Source organism: Melanostigma gelatinosum (assembly GCF_949748355.1).
Source record: "Melanostigma gelatinosum genome assembly, chromosome: 2".
NCBI classification, from domain to species: domain Eukaryota; kingdom Metazoa; phylum Chordata; class Actinopteri; order Perciformes; family Zoarcidae; genus Melanostigma; species Melanostigma gelatinosum.
This window is the reverse complement of record NC_136635.1, coordinates 31,767,237-31,788,092: the sequence shown is the minus strand read 5'-3', so window position 1 is coordinate 31,788,092 and position 20,856 is coordinate 31,767,237. Positions and strand designations below refer to the sequence as shown.

Genomic DNA, 20,856 nt, shown 5'->3' with positions numbered 1-20,856 from the left:
TTATAGCTTTTATGTGTTTTCTATAACAAACTCAACTATATTTGAAAGGCTGTAATACCAAAAGGATCCTCTCGATGGCGACGTCGTCCCAGTCGGCTCCTGAGAACCGGAAGCAGTCAGACAATGAAAAGCAGATGAAGGAGAACAGAACAAAGCTGAGGCGGAAGCAGCAAATCAGCTGCTTTGGTCGGTTTAGTCACAAAAAGATTGAAAACAAATCATCCAGGCGTCGCGTTAATACGTATATCAGTAATGTTCAGGTCCAGATGTTACTTACTGAGTCAACTGAGTCGACATTTACTTAAAATAAACTCGTGCACCTTTACACTTTTATTTCCGTCAACAAATGCCACTAAAAGACCAGAAGAAGAAATGTGTTGATGAGTGGATCATATATCAGGTTGTGATACACACAATACTTGTTGTAAGATAAATTCACTCTTGTTTTCTGGATTTGTTAACAACGATAAGATATTTATCACCAGACTGTTCCCCTCAAAGCTGCGTTCATTCATGTTTCTGTCCACTAGGTGGCAGACAAACAAGCTTCCGCCACATTATTGTGTAACTGTGAGTTCATCGTGACCTCTTTTCACGTTACACAAGGCCACTTTCATCAATGTTCTTTCAAACATATGGATTAATGAGGAGCCTCATTCAGGGTCAACACAGTGACGTGAACATTAAGCAGCATCAAACATGGAACAGTTATTGAACGCTGTGTTTTCTGTCTTCATCACACGTTACACATGATACAGAAACAAAAAGCTGACCAACGTCTTAAAACGTAAAACAATTTCAGATATTGCACATAAATCTGTTGATTTGTCAATATAATGTTTTCACTGCAACAACATTGTGAAAGTGAGGTATTTACGGTAAATATGACAACCATAACGATTTATCACAACAAATGTAAGGAACAATTTGCAGTTACTTAAAGTTGGAGGACTTGGAAGAGACAGATTTATTTAATTATCTGTTTTAGGTCAAGCTTAAAAATCTCTTACATTTCCCATAATGCACATTTAAGCATTTTGTTCCAGTTTTACCAGCTGACAAGAGTTGCAGCACAAAGAGCAGCGGCCTGTAAAGAGAATCGTGTGGATGTTTGTGGTGTTTGGATCGGTTTAATATGTCACTAGTTTTACATATGTGAGAACTCAGACACACACACACACACACACACACACACCAACCAATCAAAAGAAGAATGGCGTGTTTTGACGAACTGATAGCTGCTGTAAGGCTTGTAAAAGACAGCCCAGCCGTCTGTGTTTGTCAGGATCAGGTCTGTTTGATCCATTTTATCTGCGTCTGCAGAGCCCAAGTCGTGTCACGATAAACAGCCTTATGTCAGCAGCAGTATGCGGGTTTCCTGAGGATGACCTGGACGCAGGTCAGAGCAGCAGCCCTCCTCAGACCTAAGGCACCGCGAGCTGAGCGCTCCAGGTCAAATGAGGCGAGTCCAACGGTTTACGTCCCAGAGCCACGTTTAGTTTTTCTGGGAAAAGATGAAGTGAAATTAAGGGATCAATTGTTTCGTTCGGTACTCTGTGTGATTTATAGCTGTACAGAGAGCGGAGGCCTCGTGTGAACTTTGTCAGGCTGCAGCACGTACGGATGACTTTTCTCCTGTGTCCTCTTTCAAAAATGTACTTTTTATTTACTTAATACTTTGACTACATTTCAGATGTTGTATTATTTGTTCCACTATATTTATCTGACAGCTGCACTAAGAAAACATTGGATCAACTTAAAAGATAAGAGAATCCTTTATTTGTCCCACAGCCGGGATATTTGCAGTATTACAGCAGCAAAGAGAATCGTAATCTAGGCATCAATAAAACAACAAAAAAGTATAATTAATAAGTATTCAACCAGTTCAGATATAAGAAATAAGCAAACTGTAAAACTAACAACTAATGGTTGAGTTGCACATATATAATATGAATGTAATGTTGATATTGCACATGAATTAATTCATAATGTGCCAGTTTTTTAATAAAATATAGTTACGTTAGCTTACATAACGCAAAGTTAACGTTACACCGGTTCAACCGGAATCGAGGAAAATCGTACATCCCAAGTCTCTTATTTGTCATTTCCTCGCTCCTCAACAACTTCCGGTTCAAGCGAAGATCATTTCCTCGCTCCTCAACAACTTCCGGTTCAAGCGAAGATCATTTCCTCGCTCCTCGCTCGAATCGGAAGTTGTTCTGCGCCGCCATATTGACGGCCGTCCCAAAGCTCTTATTTCTGCTCTGAGGAGCGAGGAGGGAGGAGGGAGGAGCCATGAGCGAGGACCCACGAGGACAGACTTCCAGGAAGTGTTTTAACGGTCGACACGCCCCCTCATTGTTCATCAGCCATGTGATTGGACGCTGCAGCCGATCGGACTGATGAGATTTTGTTCAACATGTAAACAGTGAAGACGGATCACAGATGAAACTCTAGTTCATATTTGATTCATTTTCCGATTCAACATCTGGTTTAAATAAATGTTCATTATAGTCTGAACAACAAAAGGACCACAAACAACTTTCTTCATTTATTAGAAAGATTTGTGTTTTCATGATCTGATGTTTCCCTCAATAACTTTGATTTAACGTCAACATCACAATCTGAATTTCAAAACGTACAGATGCAAATAATTCATAAATAAGACGATCGCGTTCCGCCGGTAGAAATGGATCCTGCGCTCACAAACAGAACACGGTTGTAAATCGTCACAGTGACCTTTGACAAAATGTAATCAGTTGAAAATTGATTAAAAAAAAGGAAAGATTTTATCAGTGATCTAGCGGCCAGTCGTCAAGGTCTGATCGAGATGCTGAGCACGTGTCTTATTTTTAAGTGTCTCACACATACACACACACACACACACACACACAAGTTAACTTTATACTTTAGAGTCTAACTGTAAACAAGTGAGCATTACGATCATGGTATATGTGGACATTTACTGTTTCTGAGGAGAGAGAGACAGACAGAGACAGAAAGAGAGACGGAGAGAGAGAGAGAGAGAGAAGGATCAGAGTTACATAACTGTGAAATATATCTGGAGTCACGTGTTCAGAGTAAACACACACGCACACACACACACACACACAGAAGATTGCAGTGTGGCTCTGAGCCATGTGAAGAAGTCTGAACAGAAAGCTCCACATGTGACCAGCTGAGAGGCAGAGACGTAACATCATACATGATACTACGCCCACTACTACTACTACTGCAGTCACTGGTACCACTTATACTGCAGGGCTAGTACTCATGCTACCACAGTAATATTACTAATAGTATCATTCTTACAACTATTACAGGAGTAGTATTACTATCACTACAACTGGCACAAATAGTGCTACTACTGGCTGCAGATATTTCGGCATCTTTTTGTCCGTTTATTGCAGTTAAATCACAGCAACATTTGATTTATTTTGTGTTCATTCAGCTGTAGGCAACCAGCCAACGTGTGGCTGGCTGATTACAGACAGCTCGGTGAAATCACACAACCAAATACAAATCTCCAAGCGGAGATAATGGCATCAACGTGATACTGAGGGACAAACTGTTCCAGGTTCAGATCTGGTTTCAGTCTGTTCTTCTTTGTGTCTTTTGTAAACTTCTACAGATCACCAGACCGGAGCTGAACTGTGCATTCTGACCGGCTACCTCCACTGACTCTTGGCTCAGTCTCACATGTCCTGTTGTACGAACAGTTTGTGAATCATCGATGCCCTTTCAAAAGCTTTAACAAGACAAACAATGCAGAAAACTGTTGTTTTATCACTGAAAAGTTGGCAGTATAGAAAACCTGTGGAGGTTTTCATCTGAGTTATGAAACTGATCCTGCTAAAGCAGTCTTTTATTTGATAAAGTACCTTCACTTTTAGACCTTTGCCTGTGCCCCAAATACACACGGTATGCTAATGCTAATGCTAATACTAAGAATACATTATGTAGTATTCTGAGCATACTGTCCTGACAACAGGGAAACATATGAAGTGTGTTGATAGTATTCAGATCCTTAAGTAAAAGTGCTCATTCCACACTATAAAAAATGATCTGTTAAAGTCCTACAAATAAAAGTATGTGAGTACTTAAAAGTACTAAATTATAAAGATTTAGAGTCAAATAGACCAGACAGTAGGGTATGCTTTAGGGCGGGGCTTATTATGATTGACAGGTCGCTGACGCTACCAGAGCCGTCTCTACGTAACTCATCCGCATTACAAATATGGTCACTTCCGTTCACCGGTTGCATCAAAAACAAAAACATGGCGACGGCAGTAATCCAAGATGGCGACGGCGAAATTGCCGAACTCTAGGCTTCAAAACATCAGTCCACAAACCAATGCGTGATGTCATTTAGTATTAATTCACTTGTTGGCATTGTTCGAAGCTAATTTTAAAATGTTTAAAATGCCAAACCATTACGTTTTTACTTTTTAGAATATGGGACACAGCTCTTGTGTCAACGTAAGTTTTAAATCCCAGCTCAGCCAGCAGAGAGCATCACGGCCCTGATGAGCACACACAGCAGAAGAGAGATTTGCTTTTTAAAGTGTGTGTGACATTTTTGCAAAAATATTTTAACCTCTTTAAACCCCGACTTTGTTCAAACTTACAGAACTTTATTTTCAATCTCAAGTGTAGATCCCGAACTTTACAAAGAGAAATATGAGCTTAATATTTGGAGAGAACGTGTGTAAAACGATGCACGAGACATCGAGAGTATTTGCATTAAATGTTGTTGTTTGCAGCCTTAAAAACATGGAGTCTTGTGCGTCAATGTTACTCGCACATAAATATAAATATATATATGTATATATTTATATATATATATATATATATATATATCATACAGAATTTAATTTGAACTGTCTGACAGGGATGGATAAGAGGATTAAAGCTACTTGAGGGGAAATATAAAGGAGAACACATCATGTTTCAGAGGTTAAGGAAGTCCATTTAGAGAGGAAGTCCAGAGTTTAAAGGGTTAAACAGCACACATGAAGAACCTGCTGCCACATTAACACTCATTCAAAGCCCTGATGAACACATCATCATGAACTACATTCAGAGTGCTTCCATAGTGGAGAGAGGATCTCTCAGTTCAACGGTTTAACTGTAGTTTAAGACAGCGACAGTCCCTTTGAGACCCAGTACACACACACGCAGTACACACAGTACACCCAGTACACGCAGTAAACACAGTACACACACACGCAGTACACACAGTACACGCAGTACACATGCAGTACACCCAGTACACACACACGCAGTACACACAGTACACGCAGTACACACAGTACACACGCAGTACACACAGTACACGCAGTAAACACAGTACACACACACGCAGTACACACAGTACACACAGTACACATGCAGTACACCCAGTACACACACACGCAGTACACACAGTACACGCAGTACACACAGTACACACGCAGTACACACAGTACACACGCAGTACACACAGTACACACGCAGTACACACACACGCAGTACACACAGTAAACCCAGTACACACAGTACACACACACGCAGTACACACAATACACACAGTACACCCAGTACACGCAGTACACACACACGCAGTACACACAATACACACAGTACACCCAGTACACGCAGTACACACAGTACACACACACGCAGTACACACAGTACACCCAGTACACACGCAGTACACACGCAGTACACCCAGTACACGCAATACACACAGTAAACCCAGTACACACAGTACACCCAGTACACACAGTACACACACACGCAGTACACACAATACACACAGTACACCCAGTACACGCAGTACACGCAGTACACCCAGTACACACAGTACACGCAGTACACGCAGTAAACCCAGTACACACCCAGTACACACGCAGTACACACGCAGTACACCCCCAGTACACAGTAAACCCAGTACACGCAGTACACATGCAGTACACACCCAGTGTACACACGCAATACACGCAGTACACCCAGTACACCCAGTAAACCCAGTACACGCAGTACACACGCAGTACACGCAGTACACCCAGTACACGCAGTAAACCCAGTACACACCCAGTACACCCAGTACACGCAGTAAACCCAGTACACACACCCAGTACACCCAGTACACACCCAGTACACCCCTACAGTACAAGTGGCCTGAATGCAGCTGCAGGGCGCGTACAGAGCACCGCGCGCTCAATAACAAACACGTGTTCGTGAGGAGCTCTTCTTATAATGCGGATATTTAAATAACGGATATTTCCAGGATGTCCTTTAACGCAGCCTTAATGAGACCCTGCTCCTCGTCACGTGCTGCAGTGCGACTCCCAACCCAATGAGAGAGCTTAATTGAAGGAACACGGGCGGGTTGACGTCATCACGTGTGCATTATTTTTAAAAGTGCATCCCAACACCCCAACACTTTTATTTATATTTCCACCATAGTTTCCGTTTATGCGTGCGTGTGTGTGTGTGTGTGTGTGTGTGTGTGTGTGTGTGTGTGTGTGTGTGTGTGTGTGTGTGTGTGTGAGTGTGAGGAGCTCCAGACTGGCGCGGGGGGGGGCCCGCCTCTCTCGGACACGTTGCCCAGGGAGAGGCTGCACGCGCTGACTCCTGCGTCTGCTGCGTTGATGGTTTCACTCCATCATCATCATCATCATCATCATCATCAGTCGGCTCGGTCCATCAGCGCGTCCGCACCGGACGGGAAACACACGGTTCACTTCTGGTAAGTGACGGTCTGCTGCTCACACACACACACACACACACACACACACACACACACGTGCACAACTCACCTGGATTCCGTATACAGTGTGTTATTATGAGGGTGCGGGTCGTTGCGCGTACAATTGAAAAAGCCGAATTTTGTCGGAGAGTTGGCGGATTGAAACGCGGCTGTGCACCGGGCTGAACGGGCAGCTCCGGTCCTCCGCTCCAGCGGTTCGTATGAACTACCGCATGTTTTTGAATGGACTCTGGTGGTTTTGCTATGTTGAAGTTGAGAAAATAAACGCGTGGGTGAATCTACGCGTCACTTGGATCAGCAGCGCGTGTGTGCATCTGAACTGACAGGCGCGAGGGGGCGTGTGTGTGTGTGTGTGTGTGTGTGTGTGTGTGTGTGTGGAGGTCCATGTGTTTTTTTCTTACATAATGTTGGACGAGCTGCCCATTTAAGAGGCAGAGGGGGTTATTGAATGTACCGGACATGAATATCCAGTCACTTCAGCGCGCGGTGCTCTGTACGCGCCCTGCAGCTGCATTCAGGCCACTTGTGGGTGTGTACTGGGTTTACTGGGTGTGTACTGCGTGTGTACTGGGTTTACTGCGTGTACTGGGTTTACTGTGTGTACTGGGTGTACTGTGTGTACTGCGTGTGTACTGGGTGTGTACTGTGTTTACTGCGTGTACTGGGTGTACTGTGTGTACTGCGTGTGTGTGTACTGGGTCTCAAAGGGACTGTCGCTGTCTTAAACTACAGTTAAACCGTTGAACTGAGAGATCCTCTCTCCACTATGGAAGCACTCTGAATGTAGTTCATGATGATGTGTTCATCAGGGCTTTGAATGAGTGTTAATGTGGCAGCAGGTTCTTCATGTGTGCTGTTTAACCCTTTAAACTCTGGACTTCCTCTCTAAATGGACTTCCTTAACCTCTGAAACATGATGTGTTCTCCTTTATATTTCCCCTCAAGTAGCTTTAATCCTCTTATCCATCCCTGTCAGACAGTTCAAATTAAATTCTGTATGATATATATATATATAAATATATACATATCTATATTTATATTTATGTGAGAGTAACATTGAAGCACAAGACTCCATGTTTTTAAGGCTGCAAACAACAACATTTAATGCAAATACTCTCGATGTCTCGTGCATCGTTTTACACACGTTCTCTCCAAATATTAAGCTCATATTTCTCTTTGTAAAGTTCGGGATCTACACTTGAGATTGAAAATAAAGTTCTGTAAGTTTGAACAAAGTCGGGGTTTCAAGAGGTTAAAATATTTTTGCAAAAATGTCACACACACTTTAAAAAGCAAATCTCTCTTCTGCTGTGTGTGCTCATCAGGGCCGTGATGCTCTCTGCTGGCTGAGCGTTTCGCTCCAACATGTCAACCTCAGACTCTGATTCCTCCATCGACTGGCTCGCCAGCGACGAGGACGAGGACGACAGCAGCCCAAAGAGATTAAGTCCTCAGCGCGGCGAGGAGTCGCCTCCACCTTCACCATCGTCATCATCCTCCCCTACGAGCTGCTTCCACCCCCAGAGGAAGAGGAGGAGGAGGAGTGAGTGCGGCGACTGTAAAGATGGCCGCCGTGGGGTCGACGCCGACTCTCCGGTCGGTCCACTTCAGGGATTTACTCCGGCGAGCGAGCAGCTCTCTGCGGAGTCCAAGCATCAGTCGAGCGCACTCTGCGAAAAGACTCCAGCAGACTCTGAACATGAGCTGTTCTCACGGAAGGTGAGAGGTTTTTCTCTCTGCTCAGCATCTTTAACACACACTTTACCTCACTCAACACAATGTTCTGTTCCTTTGTTTCCTTCAGTGCTGTTCACTCCGTTTCATTTGGAAAATTGGCTAAAATGAGACTTGAGATTCGGGGTCACATGACGTGACTCACAAATCTGGTGGCTTGACCTTTAGCACCAAAGACCTGTGACCTCACTTGGACTTTGTTATTTCCAAAAACAGTCTCCCTTTGTTTGAACCGACCCGACAAGCATCCAATCACGTGGCAGGAAGAAAACCGCGAAGAAGAAAACGTTGCGTTGCTGAGCGACAGTTGGCAGAAAATTAAACCAAAAGATCATTTCATTCACGTACAGAAACGAGACGGTGGCCAAATTACAAACATGACATGTGGAAGATTACAACAACTACTCATGTGGTACAAGCTGTGTTCTCACTCAATGAAGATTACTTTCCCACCGTCACATCAGTGACATCATACGGATGTTATGTTGTCTTCGAGGAAATAGGAAAATATTGAGATTATTTTCTCGCGTTACAGCCTAAAAATGTTGAGATATTATTTATATATTTATATGTTTATATATTTATATCTTTATATATTTATATCTTTATATGTTTATATTTTTATATATTTATATCTTTATATATTTATGTTTATATCTTTATATATTTATATCTTTATATGTTTATATGTTTATATATTTATATCTTTATATCTTTATATATTTATATACGGCGACAAGGAGAGAAATTAATCATTTCTGAATTAATGAGCAATAAAATGCATCCTCGCTCATGTTGGTTTCTTCTTAACTCTCATTGTTGATGTCGTTTTGCTGACTTTATAACTGTAATTGTGCGTCGGTTACATTTTGTTTTTAGCATTTATTATCATCCCTTAATTGTTCACCAAAAGTTATATAATCTTGGTTAAAGGACATGAAATGAAATGACATTAACGTGTCAAACTGGACCTATTTTAACAACAGCGCCTCATCATTTATGAAGCGATGATGTTTTTCTCTCAGATCCATTTAGTGGAGTAGAAATTACAATATTTGTTTCTGAAGCACAAGTCGCTCAAAGTGGAATTAAAGGTGACTTTTAAATTCTAAATCGACATTTCAATCCGTGTTTCTCTTCCCTGCTGCTGAAAGCTGCTGAAAGCTCCGACGTGACGAAGTGGTCGTCGGTCTGTCGGTCGTGAGCGGCGTCGTGTATTTGCAGCGTTCGATTCCAGCGAGAGTTCCTTTACTCGCGCGAGACAAACGTTTAATAGATCGTCAAAGTTCAAACGTCAAAATGTATCGCAAAGAAAGATTCTCAACGTGTTTTTATCCAACGAAATAATAATATAATAATAATAATAATAATAATGGCTTCAATCCATGTGTGTTGTCGTTGAATCTTTCAAACACATTTCCACTTCTGCACTGACGAGGATTTGTCTTCTCGTTTTAGGGTGATGACACCGTCCCTGTCGGGTCAGAACAAACTAAACTCAGCTTCTCCTTCTTTTACAGAAGATACCATGGTGTGGAAAGAAGTCTTATTTTTAATGAGCAACGTTTCTCGAACCTTCAACACTAAAGACGCTGAACAGAATCACACGGACTCAGAGAGGACATTTCAAACGTCTCCCACCATTTAACAGATGGGTTTGGATTTCAGTTCATTTGAATACAAAACTCACAGTAATCTAGAATTCATCTTCATGAACGCTGTGAGGACACAATTCTGTGGTCCAGTCGTCCGTTAGATTTAATGCTGCTGTTTTGGTTTAACTCATTAATGAACGGAGGTTCACAGTTTGACAAGAACATCAGAAAACAAATGATTGAGTGTGAAGTCCTTCACAGCGTTGAGCTAGAAACCCAAACCGCTCCTTGAACCGGCGCCGGCGGTCTGAACACTAAACCCAGACGTGTAGAAGCTCTTTGTGATATTTTGTACTTCTGAACTAAATGTGACGTCTGAGGAAACGTTCGTCTTTCTGTAACAAACACACGACAGCAGATCAGTTGTGCAGCATTTGTTGTTTAATGCTTTGGGAGACTCGGCATCGGCAATGAACACAATAAATATGGATATTATGCAAAACATTTTCCTAATGAAGCATTTTACACAATGTACAATATTCTTTTCTTCGGCCGCCTGCGTGAATATTTTATACACATTTCCAAACGAATAAACAAACCTCCATGCAGAAACCCTGAAAATGGGATGTGGAGTAATGAGCAACCAAAGATTAACACTAAACGCGTGGATCGTTGTGTCATTTAAAAACGGCGAGTAAACCACCAGGAGAAATGAAACTCTGCTGTTAAAGTACATAAAATGGATTTTTAAAAAGCGGCCCGCCTGCTCGGGAGTTTTCCTTCGACTGGTGCAGCGACGGTGTTCAGATCATACGGTCACCGTCACTCGTGGGTCAGTAGTCCGTGTCGGAGCCCTCCGCGTTGTCCACGTTCCTGGACAGCATGTAGTTGTCCATGTCGATGGAGCGGCAGTTGTTGATGGCGTAGCGCAGCCGCTCGGCCATGACGGCCTGGCTGGAGTACGGAGGCAGACGCAGCTGGAAGAAGCAGGTCTGAGAGGTCGGCAGGCTGTCGTACGGCTGTGGAGGACGGACACACAGACCGTTAAGTCATCAGACGGGTTCGGACAAAGAGACGTCCTGACAGATAAACGGTTTCCTGTCCGCGTCTCATTTAATAAACACATGCAAAGAAAAACAAAGGCGTGTTCCTGTTCTTCAGCTGCACAGCACCTCAACACGTTCTGCATACGGTGAGTAACCGGAGCGCTGAACATGACTCGTGACTCACCCGGTCCACCTTCATGATCTGAAACCTCTGGGAGATGTCGGCCGTGTTGGCGGGCAGCCGGGAGCGTCCGGAGACGAAGCGCATGAAGAGGACCCGCTCCTCGTTGGAGAACTCCTCCAGCGTCTGCCAGAACCACTGCACCAGGGAGTGCTGCTCGTCCACCTCCCTGTAGCGCACCACCTTCTTCAGCACGTCGCAGCAGATCTCCGGCATGCCGCACACCATCTGCTCCAGCTGCTTGGCCGTCAGCAGGGAGAGCAGCGGCACCGGCATGATCCACGACATGCCCTCACGCACCGCCGCCACCTGAGGGGGAATAGCGACGTTTGAGGGGCTCGAAGCACAGAAAAGAGTTGAAGTAAAATACTCTGGTACTGCAGTACCATCTTTGATCAAGTTGTGACAGAGTATAAGCACACAGACTGCCTACCTGTCGGTCGAGCTCGTGCAGCCGGTACTCGATGGCTCGCTCCACGTACTCCTTCCTGTTGGAGAAGGTGAGCGGGATGCTGTTTCCGCCGGGGATGATGGGAACCATCTTCCCATCGGCACTCTGCCCGACGAAGGAATCCAGAGGAATCATCTGAGGCCGAGAGCAACGCAACATGTTTCACTATTCATCGTGACGACGAGGCACGAGAGCCTCCTCACTGAACAGACAGCATCACGTATGGATTTAAGGATTTATATCATTGCAACATTATGAACATCCGGACCTGTCCGGTCTCTGGAGTCAACATGAAGCAGTGTTCATGTTGACTGATGTTTACTTCATCTGGAGAGAACTCTTCTTTTAAAGACTTCCTTGTTCTCCGTTCTCTCTGGAATCTCTTCAGCTTCTCAGAATAATATTGATGATGTCGTTCGTGGCAGTTTGAGCTCCGTGACCACGATGTGTTTCACAGGAGAACTCTGGAGAACGCGCTTTAAGCTTCGTCTGTACTCGCTCTCAGCGCCGTAACGAGTGTGACTCAGAGACACGAGCACAGACTGGAGGTGCAACCGGCTACACTAATAAACTGACCTCCACAATAGAGAGGCGGGATTATAATGATCTGTAAACTCTTTATTGTCCCTCTAGAAGCCATGCAGAGAATCACGTATTAAAAGCCTCATAAAGAAAGGTTGAATGTCCTGTAAACTATTCATTCAAATGAAGAGTTTTAAGAGTTCTTCTAAAACTCATATCTGTGGAGTTACGGGTCTCTTGTCAGTCTGTTCAGTCTCTCTGTTGTCAGACAGAAACCAAAGCTTTCATGGAATTGTTGAAGAATCATTCAGCGAGAGCGTTTCTCTCTTTCACTGAATGAACGATTCAACAGATCGGTTACAAAACCCTCAAATTAAATCACGTATTCACGGTTCTGTCAACAGATTATAATATCATGGTGAGACATTTGACAGCTTTTGTTTTTTTTTAACTCGATGGATTTTAGTCATCAGAGAAACCAGCTGAGCTAACGTTAGCATCATTAGCTCGTCTCTCAGCTCCTGCAGGACGTCCTGCGGACAGCGTCAGGCATCCACAGATGCTTAACGTGAAGCTGCTTCATTCAGTGTTTCAACCTCTGTGGTAAAGGAGACTCCTGAACGATGAAGACAACAACTCCCATGATCCCACGCTGCTTCACCACGTCACCATTCTGACTTTGAAGCCTGTGAACCGGCTGCTCGTGGTCTTTCTAGCAGCCTGCGTGTGATTCTGATGAATGGCTGAAGAGAAGCAGCCGATCATCAGCCTCCCTGTGAGCCTTCAGGACGCCAACGGTGACGGTTGACTGTTTTCAGATGTAGTTTAAAGACAGAGTGATGAGCGAGGAAGCTGAGGGGCGCCGGTGCGTCGCCGAGGCCTGCAGGAGATTCTATCTGCTATGAAATATGAGTCATGAATCTGACTACATGCAGCTGTGAATACATGTCACCTCTTCTCCTGTGAGAATCCTCTCTGCGGTTAAATGAAGCGTCGACTTGTTCAATTAGAGTTTGAAATACTGACGCGTCTCCTCTTTAATGTTCAGAGTCTGAACTCGAGATCTAACGAGACTCGACATTTAAAATGTTATTTTCTTCACAGAAATACAAACAAAAACATTCAAGATCCTGAAATGTGGGTATAAAATATGTTTTTTTTATCTATAGAAATATTTTTAATTGATCTTCCAGCTCATTTATTATATCATGAATATGTATCTATATCAAATAATTAAGTTACATATACTCTGATGATCTTATGAACAGAGTTCGTCTATCTATCTATCTATCTATCTATCTATCTATCTATATATATATATATATAGATATAGATAGATAGATAGATAGATCTCTCTCCACTCTATCCCAATATGAGAGTCAAGAAAGGGACTTCCCACCTCATGGAAGTTCTCCTCGGTGATGCCGCAGTCTTCAATGTGAAGAATGCTTTTGAGCGTCTGCACGTAGAGGAGGTCCGCCTCCTCCAGGTCCTCCAGCATCAGCGGGATGCAGCACAGCTGTTTCCACACCAGCGGGGCCAGGTGGAGGTCCAGGGGCTTCTTGGTGCGGATGGCCACGCCCATCAGGATTCCCAGGAACCTGAACTGGAGCATGTGTTCGTCCAGACAGGAGGACGGGTTGAAGAGGAACCTGAGCAGATTGACAGGAGACGGAAATATTGAGTTCGGTTCGTCACAAAGGTCAGTAGAGCAGCGAGTCCTGAGTTCTACAATCACTGGTCTCAATGGAGTCTGGTGTGTTTGTAGAGATCAAAGATAACAGCTGCAGTTCTCTAACAGAAAGGTAACGAGGTGAAAACAAACGGATTCTTTCAGGAGTCTAGAACACGTCCACAGCAGAACATTGATTTGTGTTTCTATAAACTCTACTGTAGTAGAACACTGATGAGAAGAACCTCACACTAACACACTCCGGAATATAAATACATGTTCCCACACAGCATCACCAGCTCACACAGGACAGTTCTGTATTTAACAATATTACAACTTTTATTTTGAAAACCTTGTGTTTAGGGTTAACATGGTGACTGACTTTTACCTTGAAGAACACAAAGACAGAAAGGAGGGGCTTCAAAAATAGATGTAAGAAAATATTATAAATCTAAAATGTAATAAACAAATAAATAGTTCAGAAAAACAAAATAAAAAGGTAAAGAAGATGAATTTTGTCTTCAGTCCGTTTCATCTGTTTGATTTGCATGATGTCTTCGTCGTACTTTACAATGTAGTGAATGAATGATGGTTCTATGTCTCTGCATCCTCTGAATGATGAATGATGGAATAACTTTCGGTGACTTTGTAACATCTGTCCAGAGACCAGAGATGAGAAAGCTGCGACGCATTTACAGCGTTGTATTAATGTGCACCGTCCAAACAAACAACGTCGTGTTTCTTTGATCTGCATTGGAGCGTCAACGAACTGCTACACTAACAGTATCCTCTTTAAAAAGGAATACAATGTCTCTTGTCTTATTGCTGTGAGATTGTATTTATCTCCATATAAACCACATGAAGGAGAATGTTATTCAAACATCACGTACTTTAAGGGAGACGTGTTTCCGTCACGCTGATACTAACAGTGAGGAACACTTTGTGTCCACCTGCGTCTCTTATTCATGAGGTAGAATCTTGCCGAGCAGCAGGGTCCTCAGCGGTGACCTCACCTGTCTCTGTTGTAGCCGACCTCGGCCGTGGCGTTGGGGGAGGGGATGAGCAGGTCGACCACGCCCGTCTCCAGCTCCTACAAACACACAGCACCAAGACCGTGAGCCATCCGGTAAACTCCTCTCGTCTCATCGAGAACCACCGACACGTCCGTACCTGACACATCTCTGTGATGGTGTCGTCAAACACCCCCCCCGCGTCGTCGGCCCCCTCGCCCACCAGCTTCACCTTCCAGGCCCTGGAGGGCAGGCGGAGGTCCGAGGCGTTCAGCTTCACCACCTGACGGGCGATCTGCACGAAGATCGGTTTACACTTCCGCCCCCTGTGGAGAGTTAGAAAGCACCACGCGATGAAGTCACCGGTTATTATCCAACCACGGCCTCCTCGTGTTGGAGTTAAATAAAACTGCCATTATCGTCAGATTTCATTCCGACGGTCCTTGAACACATCATGTGTGAGGAACAAAAAGCAGCCAAACAAAGCGTCTCATTTAATATCTCGCCCCAAATAAAGTGTTCACTTTAAACGGATTCAGTGAAAACATTAAAGTGTGAGCTCCTCAGAGAAACTATGAAGTCATGTGACAACAAGGAGGAGACACTCTGACTGAACTACAGGAAGTGAACACAGAGAGGAGAGGAGAGGAGAGAGGAGAGAGCAGAGGAGAGAAGAGAGGAGAGAGAGAGAGCAGAGAAGAGAGAAGAGAGAGAGCAGAGAGGAGAGAGAGAAAAGAGAGAGAGAGCAGAGAGGAGAGAAGAGAGCAGAGAGGAGAGGAGAGAGAGAGCAGAGAGCAGAGGAGAGAAGAGAGAGAGAGCAGAGAAGAGAGAAGAGAGAGAGAGAGGAGAGGAGAGAGGCTGGAAGTAGAGTTTTTTTAAACATTTGTTTGTAATTTGTACAAAAACTTGACTTCACTAATTTCGGCAATGAAAGGAACAATTCTGTGGATAAGAACCTATTTTAATGGGGGGGTCCTGGTGGTCACACAGAACATCTTCCTGGACGTCGTTAAACACAAAGTCCCGTGTGGTACTGACCGTGTGGAGATCCGTTTGACGGTGATCTGGGGCCCGTAGTTCTTGCCCTGAACCATGGTCTTCCCTATGGAGCGCACCATGGGCAGAGTGTAGACTCTGGGGGCCAACAGGGGCCTCAGCTGGCCCTGAACGATCCCCCAGGTGCCGGCGTTGTAGTGCGACGTACAGCTCTGCACAGAAAGAAGTCACCATCGTTACGTACGGTGACGGAATGTGTTTCACCTTCACCTCCGTGTCTGACACCCTCTTGAAGCAAAGACCACCTCTGAATGTTTGAAGATGGGTATTTAAACGAGACCCCGACCCGTTAACGTGCTCTGCAACCTGTTAGTCAGGAAACATGATGATGAATGTTTTCTTTGCTCACCTGGTTGTTGGGGCTGAGGTTGAGGAGTCTCCACGAGGAGTACATGAGGTCAGAGAAGTGGTAGAGGAGACGCAGACGAGCCCTCACCGCCTCGATGCTGACCTCTCTGAGGCCGCTGTACTGAGGAGGAACCGCCACGGGGAGACCCAGCTGGAGCGGAACCGAGGAGCCTGAGGAGGAGACGCGACACGTGAAAATAGGAATGAGGAGCTTACTCGTCAACGTATTAGTGTGGATGGAGAGAGAGAGTCTAACCTGGAGCTCGAGGCGGTACAGAAGGAGCCGACCAGGCGGCGCTGTGGCAGCGTCCGGCTGAGATCTGGTGGATGTTTTTCCCCTGCAGCACTGTGGCCACCGTCGGCTCTCTGACGTGGTTGGTGTGGCCCAGACCGAGCTGCACGACACAAGGCACGCTGTTCAAAGTCACGTCAACTCATCATTTGCAGTAACGAGAAGTATTTCAACTCGTGGAAGTTTGAATTTACATTCGCCAAATTCTCATTTTCACTGAGCAGAGCCTGAACGCATCACAGTGCTTGGGGGGTTCAGTGAGTGTTCAGCAGGTTACCTGTCCCTCCGAGTTGCTGCCCCAGGTGTAAACGTCTCCCGTGGACGAGAGCACCAGAGTGTGTTCAGCTCCGACGGCCACATCCTGGATGTGGACCCCCGACAGAGCCGGCACCTGCTGGGGCCGGTTGTGGTTCCTGGCCCGGCCTTCAGGTAAGCCGATCAGGCGGTCTGCGAACATAATATTTAAATGTCAAACTAAAAGTTTTATACAATTACCTTATTAGGCTACTCAGATGTAACTACGGAAACAGTATTTATCATTATTTGAGCGACATTTCTTCATCTGATCTGGATTTTCTCAACTCATCATTTACTGAAATATGGAAAACTAAATGTCATAAAGCCAAATGTCAGATATAAAGCTGGACATATTTAACTCATTTCCTTGAAAAATAAATAACTGTTGATTGATGGTTTCAGTTCTGATCGTCGTCATATTATTATGGTATAGAAGATGATGTCACCGAACCTTGGCCGAAGGTGAAGACTTTGCCGTCTGTGGTTAAAGCCACAGAGAACTGTGTTCCACACGCCACTTTGTTGATGCCGATTCCACACAACACGTCCACTTTCTGAGGAATCAAGGAGTCGAAATAAACCTTCGTTGCATTCAGCCAACAGCTGAATCGTACCGGTGATTATTTTACAGCGAGTGAAGCAGCGGGCCTCCGAACAGCTCTGAACTCTTTCCATGTGAACAGACCTGAGGTGACGACTTGGCCGTGGAATTGCCGAGTCCCAGTTTTCCGTAGTCTCCGTCACCAAAAGCCCAAACCATCATCCCGTCGGCGGAGACGACTAAAGTGTGGTTCAAACCACAAGCCACCTGAGGAGGGGAGCACACGGCAACATGAACTCATCTAACGTGGGTTTCTAACGCTGTCACAACACAAACGTGAACACGTGGCATTCGAACTGCGCGTCGTAGAACACGAGAAAAGGTCGTTAAATAAACGGCTCAGCCCTCGGTAAGTTCTAGTGGTGCAACGGACCGTCGTAGATCACCGGTCCGTACGGATCCATCCTCTTCAATTACACAGTCCAACGTCAACCATCACAGTGTAAATAAAGTTCTACTGACGATGGTTCTCCTGCAATATTCAGTCAAACATGTGATCATGACATCATCGATCTCTGACAATGTTACAGGAGGAGAGCTGGTAACCGTGGTGTTATGAATTATGAGCCGTTTACATGAACTCTAATAATAGATCATTAAAACTAATGATGACAACATTTGCTTTCATCAATAAAAATACAATATTTTATTTCCTTATCGTTTGAATTGTGTGTTTTTGTGAAGAAAACTATAAATTACAAATACAAAGTAAAAGGGTTTACAGACTTATAATACAATATAAAATAATACTCTGGTGCTCCAATCAAACAGCAAAGGGTTCTGTCTGTTAATATGGATCATCAATGATCAATAATTAGAATCGGCGGCAAAAAAACATGACCAGCGATCTCTAAAAGTGCCTTTATATTTGCCCCTTGTTTCTGCTGTGCTGATCCGATCCGTGATCCGATCCGTGACCCTGATCCATGATCCGATCCGTTTCGTGACCCGTTGCACCTCTAGTCAGTTCTATCACTCCTCTGTCCTACCTGTCTCACTTGGTATCCCTCCAGAGCGGTGACCTTCTCCGGAAGCTTCTTGTTCGAGGTGTTTCCCAAACCCAGTCGTCCGTAATCACCGTTTCCAAATGTAAAAAGCTTCCCGTCGGCTGTTACCACCGCCGAGTGTTTGAACCCACAGGACATCTAGAACAAAAGATCAAAGTGAAGCAGATCGTGAAAGCACCCGAGCACCAAACATCCTTATCGGGTTCATTAGAACTCAGACTGACCTGCACCACCTCCTCTCCCTGCAGCGCTTCGATCTGCCTCGGGCGGCGCTGGCGGTCGCTGTTCCCGTGGCCCAGCTTGCCGTAGTCTCCGTCCCCCCAGCTGAACACCTCGCCGCTCTCCGTCAGGGCCATGGAGTGACCGTCGCTGCCGCACGACGTCACCAGCTGAGTCACAACGAACCCTGAAGGGGCAGAGAGACGACCGGGTTCTGCTACTGGAGGATGTTTGATTCACGGACTGTATACGAGAAGCCGACGTAGTCGTCCTGGCGTCACACACTGGCTTGTGGATTGTCGTCGTGAAGTCTCGAGTTTGGCATTTTGGCCGTCGCAATCTTAGTTATTTGCAAACAGAAGTGACACTAGAGGGCGGAGCTAAGTGCAACCGAAGGCTGAAGGAGACATTTTTAGAAGACCAAAAAGTTACAATTAACTGTCATGAAGTAAAAACACACAAAGTCCTGAGACGAAAACACGGACAACTGCGTCCCAGACTGGACAACGCTCTGCTGGAGACCTGTCAATCACAGTAGCCCCGCCCTAAAGCATCCCCTGCTTTATGGTCTGTGTGACTCTAAATGGACCATAATGTACTAAATGAACATCATGCTGTATTGAAGAAGACTTGAAACTAGAGATTGAGACATAAACTCATGTTTACAATGTTTACTGAGGTAATAAATCAAGAGAGAAGTAGAGTCATTTTCTATAGACTTCTATACAACCAGAGGAGTCGCCCCCTGGTGGTCATTAGAGAGAATGCAGCTTTAACACATGAAGCAACGACTTCACTCGTCAGAACTTTCCAGGTTGCCGCCTGGTTTTATTTTATTTCAGTGTTTTTGTGTGACTTTGGTGCTTTAACGCGTTGATTCAGGAGAAGTCTCTTTAAAAACTTATAAAAACGTAATAACTCTGCAGAAGGATTGTTTGGATTTAAGAGCTCATGAAAAATAAAGAGTAAAGTCAGTAAGATAGAGCTGTTATTTCAATGAGTCATATTGAAGTAAGATAGAGCTGTTATTTCAATGAGTCATATTGAATCAACATTTGCTGGAAAATATATTAACTCTCACAACTCAAAACTGTAGCTTTTAAAATCGTTGAGTCAGAGTTCTTCAAACCTAAATAGATTTGATTAAAAGCTATTAAACTCCATCAGAGGACACACAGGTGAGCACGTCTTAGTGTCAAACATATTAGTGAATCTTAACAGTGAGTGTGTGTGTGTGTGTGTGTGTGTGTCTCAGCTCCACCTTGCAGAGCTGAGACGACGGTGAGGACGTGCAGGTCGTCAGAGTTGCCCTGACCCAGACGGCCGTAGCTTCCCTCCCCGCAGGCCAACACCGTCCCGTTGGGCTGGATCTCAAAGGTGCAGTTCTGACCGCACACCACCTGCAGGGAGGAAAGACGAGGAGACAGATGCAGGGAATAAACACGGGGAGAAATGATCACATCAAAAAGGGACCATGTTTTAAAGGCTGGTAAAGAACATTCAAAATGTCAAAATCCATGAACTCAAGAGGCAGGCGAAGAGTCGGTATTAAATACATAACGTCTGGAGATTCCCACGTGACAAACACTGGATCCTACATCTAATAGTGCAGATTATAAAGTCAAGTCAAACGTATCACACGTTTGACTTCTACACAGTGTGAGAGGCAATTATTACTGTAACCTTTTGTCTTTATTACTCATGCAGATTATCATCTAACTGACATTCGTATATTTATAGCATGAATACAAAGTTCTGAAACGTAAAGCTTGACTATTTACTGGCTCTGAGTCAGCGCAGCGTGCAGATGAAGGAGCTCTCCGACGACACCACGTGACCAGGCTCTATAAAGGAACTGGACCTTTGACTACGGTTGCTTTTCCTGCGAATATTTTGTTTTTTTAGAAAACCAAAACTGCAATACATACGCTCATTGTTTTTAAAAAATCTGCTACTTTTTTTACTGTATAGTATTGTGTTGTAATGTGGTAAATTGTACTGATAGTATTTGGCTACAAAATTGTAATAACCTGCTCAGACTACAGATCTCTAACTCTGGCACATTTACACT

At 44.5% G+C, this 20,856-nt stretch overlaps 1 protein-coding gene across 1 annotated transcript in view; it reads right to left on the bottom strand.

Annotated features, from left to right (window-relative positions):
• Positions 1-10,118: 10,118 nt before the first annotated feature.
• Positions 10,119-20,856, bottom strand: part of herc1 (HECT and RLD domain containing E3 ubiquitin protein ligase family member 1) — a 60,990-nt gene continuing 50,252 nt past the window's right edge. The window contains exons 65-79 of the mRNA XM_079282802.1: positions 20,047-20,185; positions 18,791-18,972; positions 18,549-18,704; positions 17,644-17,766; positions 17,410-17,512; positions 16,939-17,108; positions 16,626-16,764; positions 16,371-16,540; positions 16,004-16,173; positions 15,126-15,291; positions 14,969-15,045; positions 13,683-13,935; positions 11,744-11,896; positions 11,314-11,619; positions 10,119-11,102 (exon numbers count right to left, since the gene is read on the bottom strand). Coding sequence (XP_079138928.1) covers positions 10,917-11,102; positions 11,314-11,619; positions 11,744-11,896; positions 13,683-13,935; positions 14,969-15,045; positions 15,126-15,291; positions 16,004-16,173; positions 16,371-16,540; positions 16,626-16,764; positions 16,939-17,108; positions 17,410-17,512; positions 17,644-17,766; positions 18,549-18,704; positions 18,791-18,972; positions 20,047-20,185 — 2,493 coding nt within the window. The 3' untranslated portion in view covers positions 10,119-10,916. The remainder of the gene's footprint in view (positions 11,103-11,313; positions 11,620-11,743; positions 11,897-13,682; positions 13,936-14,968; positions 15,046-15,125; positions 15,292-16,003; positions 16,174-16,370; positions 16,541-16,625; positions 16,765-16,938; positions 17,109-17,409; positions 17,513-17,643; positions 17,767-18,548; positions 18,705-18,790; positions 18,973-20,046; positions 20,186-20,856) is intronic.